Consider the following 13287-nt stretch of genomic DNA (forward strand, 5'->3'; position numbering starts at 1 on the left):
CACAGGAACTGCACAAGAACACTGAATTCCTGACAGAAATTTCAAGTCAGATACTGAGTTTATTGTGTATGAACTCAAACAAAGATGGAAAGAGAGCCATCAGTTACTGAATGCTTTGAGATGAGGGCACACTTCCAAATGGACTTCCACTCAACACTGCACCTCAAAGCCAGCGACAGGCACAGCCTCAACTCACATTCCCAGGACTTCTCTCACGCTGAGCATGACCACACAAACCTCACACAGCTCTCTCAGGTCAGTGCTGCCAGGGCTGCTGCCCTCAGAAAGCACTGGAGCCACTGAACTCCACATCCAGGAACACGCTGCCAGAGGCAGAGGTTCACCTCTCCCCTCTCCCCTCCACTGCTCCAGCTCTGACATTGAAGCAAACCTTTTATCCTGACATTTGGCACTGTGCTGGGAACAACAAACTCCAAGACTGAGGGCTCCTTTAGAACCCACCAGGCCTGGACTGAACTTGTGTGGAATGAGTTCTCAGATCATGTCACTTGTGTCTTCTCTGCCCAGCAGAAAAAGACGTGGTTGAGCTCATCAGCTGTGGAATCCTGCACTTCTCCTGACCAATCTTTGCAGCCAACTCCAGAGCAGAGAGGGGAGAGCAGCTGTACATTCTGTTTGAGGATGTACTTAGTCTTGGTGGGCCATAAAAGCTCATGTTGAGTGTCCCTGTGTTGTAGCCAAGAGAAGGATTTGTTCCTGTGAAACTCAGAGTAGATGACTTTGCCTCAACTGGCTGGAGAAGGGAAAGCCACATTCTACTACTGCCTCCAAAACTCACTGTAATGGGCATTTGAGTTCCTCCCTCACTGAAGTAGACACTGTGTCAGGAACTGACTTGTGAACTCCTTAGACTACTCAGTCTTGTAACTTTGCTGGCAGCTACCTGACATCTGTCCCAGAGCTTCTGAGAGGTGAGAGTTCTATGCAAGTGGCAAGTACCATCAATAACAGAGCAACAATGAAGATTCTTCAGGTCTGATCAATTCTTAGCAACAGCTGAAGCAGCATGTGCTGAGAAAAGAGGGGAAGGAATAATTGGCACTTGCCTGTAAATATAATTGTGGGAGAAAGCAATATGGAAAAAGGCTGACCCAGAGTTACACTTACTCACTGCAATGACAATACGTCCCCTGCTGCTCCCATGCATTGGGCTATAAAATGTAATAACGAGGAACTGAACTAGAACAGAGGCAATTCCTCACAGCCACTACCTTATTTGGGTGCACGGCACGCCGCAGGTTTTCCATCCATTTATCTCGCTCTGCTGCAGAACGACACGAGAAGCACTTACTTCCTGATGAAGTCGTCACCTACAGGGAAAGGAACAGGATTATGTCTTGACCAGCACACTGCAGACCATGATTTGGGGGGAGAGAGGGACTTAGGGAAGATGCCAGTGGATTTTATTTTTTTTTTTTTTAAGTAAACAGCTTTACCCGAGCATGAAGCAACAGCCCCTAAGGCTGGCAGAAAAACAGGACAGCTCTGTATGTTACAAAAATAATCATGGAAGCAAATTCCAATTACTTCGCCTCTTCCACACCAGAAAACACTAGATAATGGGCCTCATGCATGTGATGCTTTAAACCACCAAGTTCCACAACTGAGGGAGTGCAAATCTTTAGATGAACTAAAGATAAGTTGGAACACCGAGTGGATACCTGGCATTCCTCCAGGCCCAGCCCAAAGCCTGTGACAGTAACAACCCATTCCTTGTTTCCAGCAGAACATCAGACCTGGAAAGGCTGTTTTCCCACCTTCTCCCTTGGTGTCCTGTTGCTTCTGGAGCCCGTGCTGTGAAGAACACAGGGACAGGAACATACACCCCACTCCTGGCCATGGGATGAGCCCACACCAGCTCAGAGCCTGTCTGGGCCATTCAAGAGCTCACAGCAGCCAGTCCCCATGGCTGGGAAAGTGCTGCTGAGGTCACCTCTCATGCTTCCAGGATCACCCCAAGGGATTTTCTGCTGTATCTGTGTGGCTTTCTCTGGCCACTGGGATTTCATAGCCAGGGTTTAAGGAAGCACACTCACAGCAGTGACATTTCCAGTGTTGCAAGTGCCCCTTATTCCTTATCACATCCCTGCTATCCCAAGGAAACTCAACCCTGCTGACAGTCATGGAAGCACCACTGCCTGACAGACCAGAATGACAGGCACTAAACTTTTCTTCCTGTCCACTACAACAAAATTCTCTGGCATCAAGTACTGAGCCAAGGTCTGAAAGGCCAATAGTTCCCTGCACCTTCTCCTGCACAGGCATTCCCCAAATTGCCATCTCCTCCAGTCCTGACCTCCAGGACTGTGGTGGTCATTCCTGGTGGTCCTGGGGCCCTTTGCATTCCCAGCTTTTGTGCAGCCATATTCTCCATGCACAGCTCTGCTGGGAGGCCAAATGGACCTGGCTGGTGCTTTAAATAACTCCCCTCTGAGCTTCATTTCCGCCAGTCTCAACCTGCAGAGTTATTTCTGAGTGCTTTATCATCTCGCAGTGTTTGTGTTTACACACTGTGCGCTGGGTTATCAGCTTCTGGGAGACACAATCTCCTTTAATTTCATGTATCTCCCAGAAGCCCAACCTGTTCTTACAGCAGAGCTGGCACCCGCTAAGATTTGTCATTAGCAAACCTCAATGATAAGTTGAACACATCCCCTCCTTTGAACACAGACATCTAACCAGGACAGAATGAGAAGAGGCCTGGCCTGTCTTTACATAAAAACGCAAGAAATCTTCCAAGCAAGAGGCTTTCTCCTTCAGACAGACCCTCTTCCCTGTCCTTACACACTTTTATACTCTGCCTGTAAAACAGACTCTTCTGAGCACAAGCTCTCTTCTAGTTCCAAGAACAGACTCCATATTAGCAGGCACAGCAGCGTGATCTTTCCAGCACCCTTTCATGCTTTCAAGTATTTCCAGCTTCTTCAAAGTCTCCCATTCCAAACCCACCCTGCCTCATCTCCTCACTGCTGCCGATGCCCATGTGAACCTCCATCCCTGAACGTTCCCACACGGAGTTCTGGTGGCACACAGGATGTACCACTTGGTCTATGCCATGTGATCCCCATCCCCTGCTCTGCCAGAGGGTTGGGCAGTCCTGCATCCCGATCCTTCTCCCAGGAAGAGTTCCCACATGACAGGCAGTGACACCCATGGAGCAGCAGCTGCATCGCTGTTGACCCGGTGCTGCGCTGCCTTAGTGCTGAATTACAAACATCAGCATCCCAGAAGAAACACTTGGCAACAGTTTTAAGACCAGAACTCAAGCAAGCACTGCTCCAGGCAGCTCCCGACCTGCTCAATCGATGGGAATTTCTGGGACTTCAGAGGAGTTCTTTTCAGACACCAACCTCACACATCAGAACTTGAGCCCTGCCTTACTCAGCGAATTCAGCTGCAGAAGACTCAAAATCATCCATGTCCAAGCCCAATCCATCAAAGTTCTGACACTCCTGATACAGCCACAGTGTCCTGGAGGTGTTGGAGCCAACCTTCTGTACCCCACAGTGGGGAAAACCCTTGAGGCCACTGAGGTTCTGACCAAGGCCACGAAACTCCATCCCCACCAATCAGCTCATAATAAAGGTGGAACAGGTCAAATACACCTTTCAGTGAATGATATCATTAGTCCATTGCCTTAAAGGCCATGTCTCACCCAGCTTTTTGTTTAGCTCTTTGGTTTTGATGGAGTTTGGTGTACAAATGTGTTTGAAAATGTTCTCAGATCTAGAGGATTTGGTAGGAAACTTGGAAGCTCGTCCATGAAGGAGAATTAAGATTTCTTTGGCTGGTGTTGAAAGATGCTCTCTAAAAGACAAGTTCTCCTTGGTGACACACATGGATCCCAGAGCTGCATGGAGGACATGGAGGATCATATCCAAATAAATAACCGTGTAATCCAGCTGTCCTTCTACTGAGTTTTCATTCAATATCAGTTTTTTACCAACTATCTGTTAAGCTGAATATCTAATATATTTTCTTGCCACACTTAAGTCAACACATGAGTTATCACGGCAAAATTAATTACTCAGTTTTAAAATAATTATCAATTAATTAATCACTCAAACCCTAAAAAAACCTGTAACTGTCATACTGAAGTGAGAGAAGGGGAAAATCATGTGTCAGATATGAAGTGTGTCTTGATCAGATGGAAGCTGAAGGTCATATCTACCATGTGTGACCAAAAATGTAATTTTCCCCAGATCTGCAATCACACCCCAGCTTTGAGTTCTGACCTAAATATCATATGGCATTAATGATCTTTATGAGATATTAATTATCTTTATAAAGAGAGTATTCTGGTCTCATCAAGATTTTGGAAATGCTAGAATACTGTTAATGTACAGGATAAACTCAATTAATAAAACTCATTAATTTCTGAAATGTTACTTATTCCCACTCATTATCCCCAGTCCTCGGATGGGTGATCTCCTCAGTCAGATAAAATCTTGCCATTTTAAGAAAGTTTTAGGTACAGGGTGGGTTCCTCCCTTGAAGGCATCTCCATGGAGTAACTGGAGATGACAACTGAGCTACCAAGGCTGCTTCCCTGAGTGTCCAGAGGACAAGCTGTGGCTCAGCTGCTCTGCACCCCCTGACCTGGTGCCGAGGGGCACCAGCGCTGCCCTCCCGGCCCCGCGCCCCAAGGGCCACGCGAGCAACGTTTGCACAGCTGGATCCAATTAGTGGAGCTAAATTTAGCTGCACCACATTCTCCCTCGCTGAGGCAAGGCCAGGATGAGGCAACACAGCCTCGGCTGTACCGGAGCAACTGCAGTTTGTCCTTCTCCCAGCCGTGTCCTGGGACAGCTCAGGCACGAGCTGTGCAATGGGACGAACCTTTGGTCTGCTAAGACCTCAGAGAGCCCCTCGGTCCTCAGTGCCCTGCCTGGCCCAGGACCCCACAAACAGCAGGGCCAGGAATAGGCTCTGTAAGCCTGGACTCTGAGTCTCCACTCCTGGAGAAGATGCCCACTGTATATTTAGCACACACAGCATGTGCAGTGGCATGGGATGATTTGCTGACTGGGGAGTCTTATAAGGAGAAAGAAGATGATGCTGAGTAATTTAAAAAAAAAAAAATCAATGAAGAAAACAAGTAAATACTGACTACCAAGTACTGAGCAAGTCAGGAAAAAAGCAAGTTTCACAAAACTAAGCAGAAAAAGCTGAATGCAGCCCGTGGGAAAGCCCTGCACTGCTGCTGAGTGCCCATCCCAGCAGAGCCCAGCCGAGGGGAGCGGAGCCCAGCACGTCCTAATGCAGGTCGGTGGAGCCAAAGGAGAGGAACAATTCCCTGCACCTTCATCCACCAGCTGCCTCCCAACGAGCCACTTGGTTGTTTTCCACTGCAGATGGCTTTGGCACCTCTCGCTTTTGTCTCCGTCTGGGTGTGCTGCCAGTTCCCTCTCAAACCCGCTCTCTTCCATCTGCAGCCATGTCAGACCGTGCTGTCCTGCTTGCCGAGCCATGAGGCTGCTCCGGTGGTGTGGTGCAGGAAAAGCTGTGTCACACTGTGCCACACACACAGGGGAGATCCAGTGGACACCAGCCAGCTGGGGATGGAAACAGCTCCCGAGGCACCGTCCCCGCTCGGCCACCCCACTGCCAGGAGAATGGAGTTAAGGACTGTGCGAGGCTGGCACTGCCCAACAACAGCCACCCAAAGCTGCCTGTTCCTGACAGATCTCCACAAAGAGCAGACCCACAACAACCTCAAAGCCCAAAGGCAATGCCCCCTCTTTGTATCCACCAGTGGTACCCAAGTGCTTGGCAGACTGTGGTCAAGGCCTGGTACCACCAAAGATCCCAGGAGATCTGCAAACTCATCCCAGCGCTGACCTCACTCCCAGTTTGGAAGAGGCTCTCTGGAGACATGAGGCATTGACACGATGTGCCATTTAGTTCTCACCTCTGTCCCTCCCGCTGCAGCTTGCTGGTGAGCAGCCACCAGTCACAAATCAATGTCCCCTTTGTTGCCTGGCATTCTTCCTCCCCTCTGCAGGGTTTGCAGGACAGCAATTAACACGTTCTTTTTTTCTGTGTGACTCCTCTTTATCCAACTCACTTATAACCAAAATTCTCTTCCTCCTTACAGGTGCACAACTTGTGCAATTTCCCTCTCAGTCAGCTTCCTGCAAGTACTGTTCACATCCCTTCCTCTGCTCTTGTGCTGAACAGAATTGGTAAACAACCCTTATATTATGGATGTCACATCTATTTTCCATCTAGCTTCATTTTATCTTTCTTGAGTGGAATGTAATAGAGGCCATATAATTTACAAAACTGTTCCCCTCCTGACCCACCACACTTGTTCAATTCCTCAGAGAATGAACAGCACTGGAAAATTTATACCTCAGCCCACTCCAGAGTTTGTGTTTGGGGCTATATTTGTAAGACTGTTTTCGTGTTACCCGTTTTCATTTTAAGAAATGGATCTTCTAACTCATTTCTTTCAAAGTGTGCTAACTTCAGTAAAGAAAAGGTATTTCTCTCCCCAGTCTGACTCCTCTTGGACTCTGACAAGGTGTTTTTATCCAGCACTGCCCATCCAAGGACAGCCTGCAGTCACATCCTACAGCACAGTCCAAGCATGGATACACTATTTATCTGCTTTTCTATGCCCAAGCACAAACAGGTTCCCTTCTCTTCACAGAAACATAAGTATTGACCACCTTATTACTGTAAGAAAACCATTTCCCTGTTCTGTATCCAGCCACTGCCATAAGCAATAATACTTTGCCATCCACAATTCAGGACAAATGATTCCCAAGACATACTACATTGAATTATCCAACTACAGCCTGGTTTGTACGTGTCCTCCTCCCTCCCGCTAGCACAGACCCAACCACATGCCATAGCAGATGTCAAAATAATCTGAAATACTCACAGATTTTTCTATTTACCCAAACAAGCGAAGCTTCAGTTTTCTAGACAAAGTCCTCAACACTCCCACTGACAGCAGTGGGTTGGCTCTGTGACCACATCTGATGTATTTGGGAACACTGAGTAGGGATTGTCAGCACCTCCCAGTATCTGTATGAACATAAACTGCAAACGGATGCTCTGCTGGAACACGGCCCCGAGCAGGGCAGCACCTGTGCCAGTGGGAAGCTCTGCTGCTCCAGGGCTCACGAGGAGCTCACTGCTCTGATCCTGGGGATATGATCCTCCTTGAAAAGATGGGAGCAATTTCCTGCCTACGAAGCAGTCTCTGTGTGGCAATTCAGAGCAGAAACGTTGTCCAGCAGTGAGAGCCCCAGATGCCAGCACACACCTGGCCCCCCCGTGGCTCCCGGCACGGACCAGCAGCTCCTTACCTCGAAGCAGTAGTCTTGTCCCAGGATGCTACTGTGGACTGGCTTGATGACCACCTCCTCCTCCATACTGAGATCCAGAGCCTCAACAGCACTACTGGGACTGAGCAAGGACTCGTGGGAGCGCGATTCTTTCAGCCTCGGCATTAGATGGGATCTAGAGGAAAAATGGAATGGTGTCAGTGGATGCTCCCCTTCCCACAGAAACTGTTCAGTCCATCTGTTAGCAACAACTGCAGAATATTCCTGGGACTTTTTTGCCATGAAATAACCCAGGGCCCTGAAGAACAGGGCCTGCTACACTGTCTCATTTGTAATTTCTATTACAGGCTGTATGAGCAGTAAAACAATTTTTCCCAACTCCCATGCAGCCAGGAGTCAGTTATTAGAGGTTTGTAGGCTGTGGGTCTCTGCACAGCTGAGTAAGTCTCTAAATGGCCACCACACCTGCTGAGTGAGACTTCCCAGGTGTGGTGCTTTGCAGTATGGGCACATCAGGGAGACCAGCTGGCCCCAGCACCCACTGCTGTCTCATCAGCACCACCAGGTCCTGCAGCCCCTGGTGCTGAGCTCCCCTGGTGCCAGAACCTCACCATCTCCAGCACAGGCACAGCCAGCGTTGGGATCCACACTGTAACCAATTACCCGAGGGCTCGTGTGCTCTCTCCCGTTGTTACACTCATCCTGGGATGGGGACAGGGTGGAAAATAAGGCCATGATAGCCCTATCGACTGATCTAAATGCTCTGGAGTCCCACTGGCAGCATTTAGCAGCGGGGAGCCCACAGACAGCGAGCAGAACACCATTTTTGAGACAGCCAATACAATCAATGGTGCTGTAACTCTTAAAGCAAAACCAGAGAGCTCAAGGGGGACAAAAAAAAAAAAAAAAGAAAAGAAAGATAATTAAGTAGTCCCAGGGAAAACAAAGCAAAACCAGGAAGTGGCAAGGGAAAAAATAACTTGAGAGAAAAGGGAGCAGCTGCTTTCTCTATGGCTTGCACCATGTCAGATGTTCCTATGCCAAAGCTCTGATCCTGGTAACTCTGACCTTTAAAACCCCTGACAAGCACTTTAGGGGCTTCCAAAGAGACCAAGTGTCCCTGTCTACAAAGAGAGCGTGACGCCTTCTCCAAAGGCATGGAAGGACAGCAATAAGAGGAGTTTGTGATATTCTCAGCATGGTTTTTCATGAGCAAAACAACAATGCTCCCAGTATACTCCCCAGATTGCTCTGCTCTGTGTGTTGAGTTTTGTTGTTCTCCAGAATAAAACTGACCAAAACAGAGAGAAATGTCAACAGTGCATGCAAAATTCATCGCTTCCAGTGAATGACACGCCAGGCTGAATCTAGAAAACAGCCCAAGGAGATTCTAAGATAAAGGGCAGCAGAAGATAAACAGGTGCTTCTCTAGATTTGCCATTAAGATTCAGGCCATGGATGAAGCCCCAGGTGCTAACAGAACTGCCTGCAGCTGGTTCTCTGGCTCAGCATGTTAAATGGGCAGCTCTGAGTGCCACAGGCCACCCTCCTGGCCAGCAGCACCGCAGGACACCCAGCCTGGGGACACACGGCCCGAGGGCTCCGGGACAGCACCGTCCCCAGACACCTCCCTGCGCCCACCGAGGCACCAGCCAGGACCAGCTGTGGTGGTACCTGTAGAACATCTGCAGAACAGCCACCACCACATCTTTCTGAGGGGACAATCCCCAGCCCTCAGGCATTAAAAGCCCGGGGCTGGCAGAGCCCTGTGCTGGATCAGAAGCTGCAGCTTCCCAGCAAAGGCTCTCTGTGCCATTAGCGATTCTCTCAACTGCCCACTCACCCCGTATCTCTATGGTGAATAAATTGATCTTTAGGAACCCAGCACAGTCATTTCCCAGTACTTTGTGGCAATTTTACACTATTTTCACAGAAAAGGGTCCCTCTCCTTTTCCTCTGAATGGTACTGTAAATTAACTCTAATACAGGCAGACAGATCAAGTTACCTCAGAATGCTGAGTGCAGAACCAATATCCAGCAGCTCAAGAACTGACAATACAGACTGCTCACCCAGTCCAGATAAGCCCTGAATCGAGGTATTTATGGTAAATCTTATTTCCATATTTTTAGGATGAAATTAGAAAAGGTAGATAACCAAGCTGCAGTTGGTTATTTACTTGCATTCTTGTGTAGACAAATATAAATATTGATAATCTAAACCCACAGCTCAGGACTACATACTCTCACACACATACACATACCTCACTGAGCTGCACTGCTTCATGCTGGCCTAAGAATTTTTATTAAAATTAAAACAAATCAAGCCTATTTTTCATTTAAAACTACTGCAGCTGCAAGGCCACGGGTGGGAATGCAGATGTTCAACACGAAGGATTACCGGGGGGAGATTCTCAGGACATATTATGCTCTCACCAGATTCAGCAAATGTGTATTTATATCCCTCCATGCTCTGCCGGAGGCCTCTGGGAATCCTAAAATTAACGGGACTTTTTCAGGGAGGTTATTTGTCAGGTTCCTGCCTCGGCAGGACCTGCTCCCACAAGGTCTCTCCCACTCCTGAGCGGCCGATGGGATCCGACCCAGGTCAGCAGCAGACACATTTCTCACCAGATGCTGCCTCTGTGCAGAGGGAGTGCTGCAGGTCTCAAACCAGCCCTAAAAACCCAGCATCTGTCTCTGTATCAAGAGCTAAGTGGGGAGATGTCATTAATTAGAGACTCTCCTTGGAAATCTTGGTGGCAGGGATGAGGGATCTCTGCCAGCTCAGCCCTGGCAGTGCAGGATGAGCAGAGCCCCCTCCCAGGGCTCTGTCCCATCCCATCCCCTAGAGCTGGCCCCAACGCTACTGACTTAAGCCGGAGCAGCCCAGCACAGTCTGGGGTGGGCTACAAACACCCTGGAGGAGGGTTACATAGCACCTGATTCAAGGGTTCTTGCATTTTAATACCTGTTCCAGCGCAGAGAGCACTCCTGTCCCTCAGTGACATGGCACTTGCAGCAGGGGCCCACATACTGGAAGACGTTTGCCAGTCCCACAGACAGGGAGAGACCATAAGCTGCTTTCCTGACTCCACGAGCAGCATCCATAGTGACAGGGATCCCCGAGTCCCTGCAGACCTGTGCTCCCCGTTAGCCATCCCACTCCTGAGCAGTCAGACACAGCTGGAACACCATTTGCCCACGGTGAACACACACTTCCAAGACGACAGAGGTACTTGGTTCAAATTCACGTCCCTGCCATCACTGCTCAAGACACTGCCTGTGGGGCCATCCAATCTCCTGCTCCAATAACTCTCTGTGTATTCCAGGTCCCGTCCTGGTTTACGTCAGCTGATCTAATTCCAATCCTACACCTTTGTTTTAATATGGTGGGAACGGCCAGCTGCCCAGAGCCATCTCACAGCAGGAAACCCTCTTTCCAAACAGCACATTCTGTTCTTTTTGCCAAGGGCCCTTTTTTAATCCCTTTCTACTTGCCTAAAGTTCAGTTGAAATGAAGGGGGGAGGAAAAAAATCTCATAAAAGACCACATTAGTTCTAAAGAGAAATAACATTACTGCTACTGGCACTGACCTGGCGAGTCCCACAGAGCAGCAGCCAGTCTCTGGCTATTAAAGAAAGAGCTTTGCTGCCCGAGAGCAATGAGGGAGGACTGTTGTGCTAAATAATAAAGTCATAAAACATTACCATGTGAAGGGATGCATCCCCTCTGTCTGCACCCTCCACAGCCAGCAGAGTATCACCAGGCTGTGACAGCACACCCAATCCAACCAGGGCCATGTGGACTGCAGGGAAGTGGACTTGGAGAAACAGGCATTGAGGGACAATCCATCCTCTCCTCATACAACTCCAGTGCTGGGTTTTGAGCAATGGAGACAGCAAGCAGGGCCTCAAAGAGACAACCCTACTGGTTCTCATTTCACAGCCTCACCTGCCTGAAACCACCCAGCTGCTGCTCCTGTGGTTTTATGATGAAAACCTTCCTGGCTATTTTCGAGAGGCAGAAACAAACAGGGAACCTGGCTGGGTAGCTGCAGAGGCATGGAGCAGACACAAAATGTAACACTGAAACATGAGGAAAAAACATAGAGGGCCTTTCTCAAATCTCCTTCTGTTCTGCTCTGAGAGCATGAGCAGGTTGGGGAATTCTGAAGGAAGCCCAGGCACTAAGCTGAAGATGTCCCACTAACACCAGCTGCAGAGCCAGCACTGTGAATGCCTCCCCAGTGTCAGAGGGATCTGATCTCCTAAATTACAGGTTTGACTCTGTGACACGTCTCCTGGGCAGGAAAGGTTCCCTGTGTGCAGCTTTTCAGGCTGGCAGTTCTGTTCTGTGACCAGCCAGGAGCAGGTTCTGTAGGGCAGCCCTGACCCTCTCCCTGGCACACGCCCACTGCAGGGGGTCCTCCGTGCCCAAATGCAGCAGCACAGACTGTCAGATCCACATGCAGCACAGACAGAATTTAAATCTGTCTCCAGCCCAGGGATTAGGGGTTTGTTATGACTGAGAACAAAGTGCACAACTCCAGTAAATTGATTTGCAACATCAGATGGAAGAAGGATTTTAGCAGCCGCAGATGGGAGTAAATCACCCTCTGCCAGCTCTGCCCCGTGCCCGCTGTCCCACCTGAGCCTCCTGCTGCTGGGTCACACTGGGAACACGCTCTGCAGAGCCCAGACTGCTCCCATGGCTGCACTGCTTCCCACTCTCCTCCACAGCAGCTCTCCCCAGGGCTCAGCAGCAGCACCCGGGTGCCGACTTCCCGCTGACCTCAAGACCACTGCTGGGAATTCTCATCCCTCCCTCCCCTGTGCCTCATCCTGCTTCAACCTAACAAATAAATATAAAAGTGATGTTATGGGAATAGCCATGAACAACAGCACAAGAGCACTTGCTGCTTCCAGAAGATGAAGCATATTTTTTTTTCCTGTAGGAGAGGACGTGGGGATGAAGCCTCAGCACATCCTTCTCCATGTTTTGCTACCATGAACTTTCTCCTGCCGTTTCCTGAAGTCCAGCTGCTGATCTCTGCCTGGGAAACGCTGCTCATTGCACTCATGATGGGAACCTGGTGTTATAGGTTACCCTTACTAATGCAACACCTTCCCTGAGCAACACAAAGGACATGTAATTAAACTTATTAATGCCTGCCCTTGTTTTTAGACTGTTCTCAGTTTCAACCGGCAGCAGGATTAATTACATTCAAAAGGACTCTGTCAGCTCATACCAGATTCCAAACGTTGTTTTTGCCAGAGCAAACCTGAAGGATGATTTTAACCCGTGACATTCACCTGAGTGTGGCTATTTGTTTGTTTAACAACGTGCCACTGGGAAGTTTGTCAGTACAGCCAGCAAGGGCAACGATAGCATTTGTTATTTGTTATTTGTTATTGTTATTTGTTATTGTTATTTGATAAAATTACCTTTTCTTATTACATCAACCTAAACCAGCCTAAACAGTGCTGGATCTGAGGACATCTGATGCAAACAGCAGTGACAGATCCACCCCTCCAGTTTGGAGCCTGAGCCACAGCACAGCCCTGAGAACGAGTCGTTCCCACAGCACCGGCTCTGGAGCGAGCAGGGCCCCGAAAAACACCTGGGGCACGTCCATGGCAGCAGAAGCGCAGCCGGGATGTTGTGCTGCCGTGAGCACCGAGCCAGAGCCCCAGAGCCCCCCGCTCCCTGCAGCACCCCCGGGGTGCTCCCAGCTCCGCTCCGGGCTCACAACCTCCCGCGCTGGGAAGAGGGTGGGGACGGAGGGTTTGATTTTCATCACCGAAATTTTGCGTAACGCCAGCCTGGAGGCGGAATCCGGACAAGGCGGCAAAGGCGAGGCAGGATCCGTCCTGCTGGACCAAAGCACACGGAAATGGAGCCGCAAGGCCCATCCCCGCACCGCGGCTGCCCAGGGATGAAACGGACGCTGCAAACAAACCGCGGGCA

General features: G+C 49.4%; 1 protein-coding gene across 1 annotated transcript in view; it reads right to left on the minus strand.

Annotated features, from left to right (window-relative positions):
* Positions 1–13287, minus strand: part of DAB2IP (DAB2 interacting protein) — a 118300-nt gene that overhangs the window by 27928 nt on the left and 77085 nt on the right. Inside the window, 2 exon segments of the mRNA XM_029960527.1 lie at positions 1233–1331; positions 7341–7494. Coding sequence (XP_029816387.1) covers positions 1233–1331; positions 7341–7494 — 253 coding nt within the window.

The sequence above is a fragment of the Manacus vitellinus genome, unplaced genomic scaffold (genome assembly GCF_001715985.3).
Source record: "Manacus vitellinus isolate BGI_N305 unplaced genomic scaffold, ASM171598v3 scaffold_27_pilon, whole genome shotgun sequence".
Classification (NCBI taxonomy): domain Eukaryota; kingdom Metazoa; phylum Chordata; class Aves; order Passeriformes; family Pipridae; genus Manacus; species Manacus vitellinus.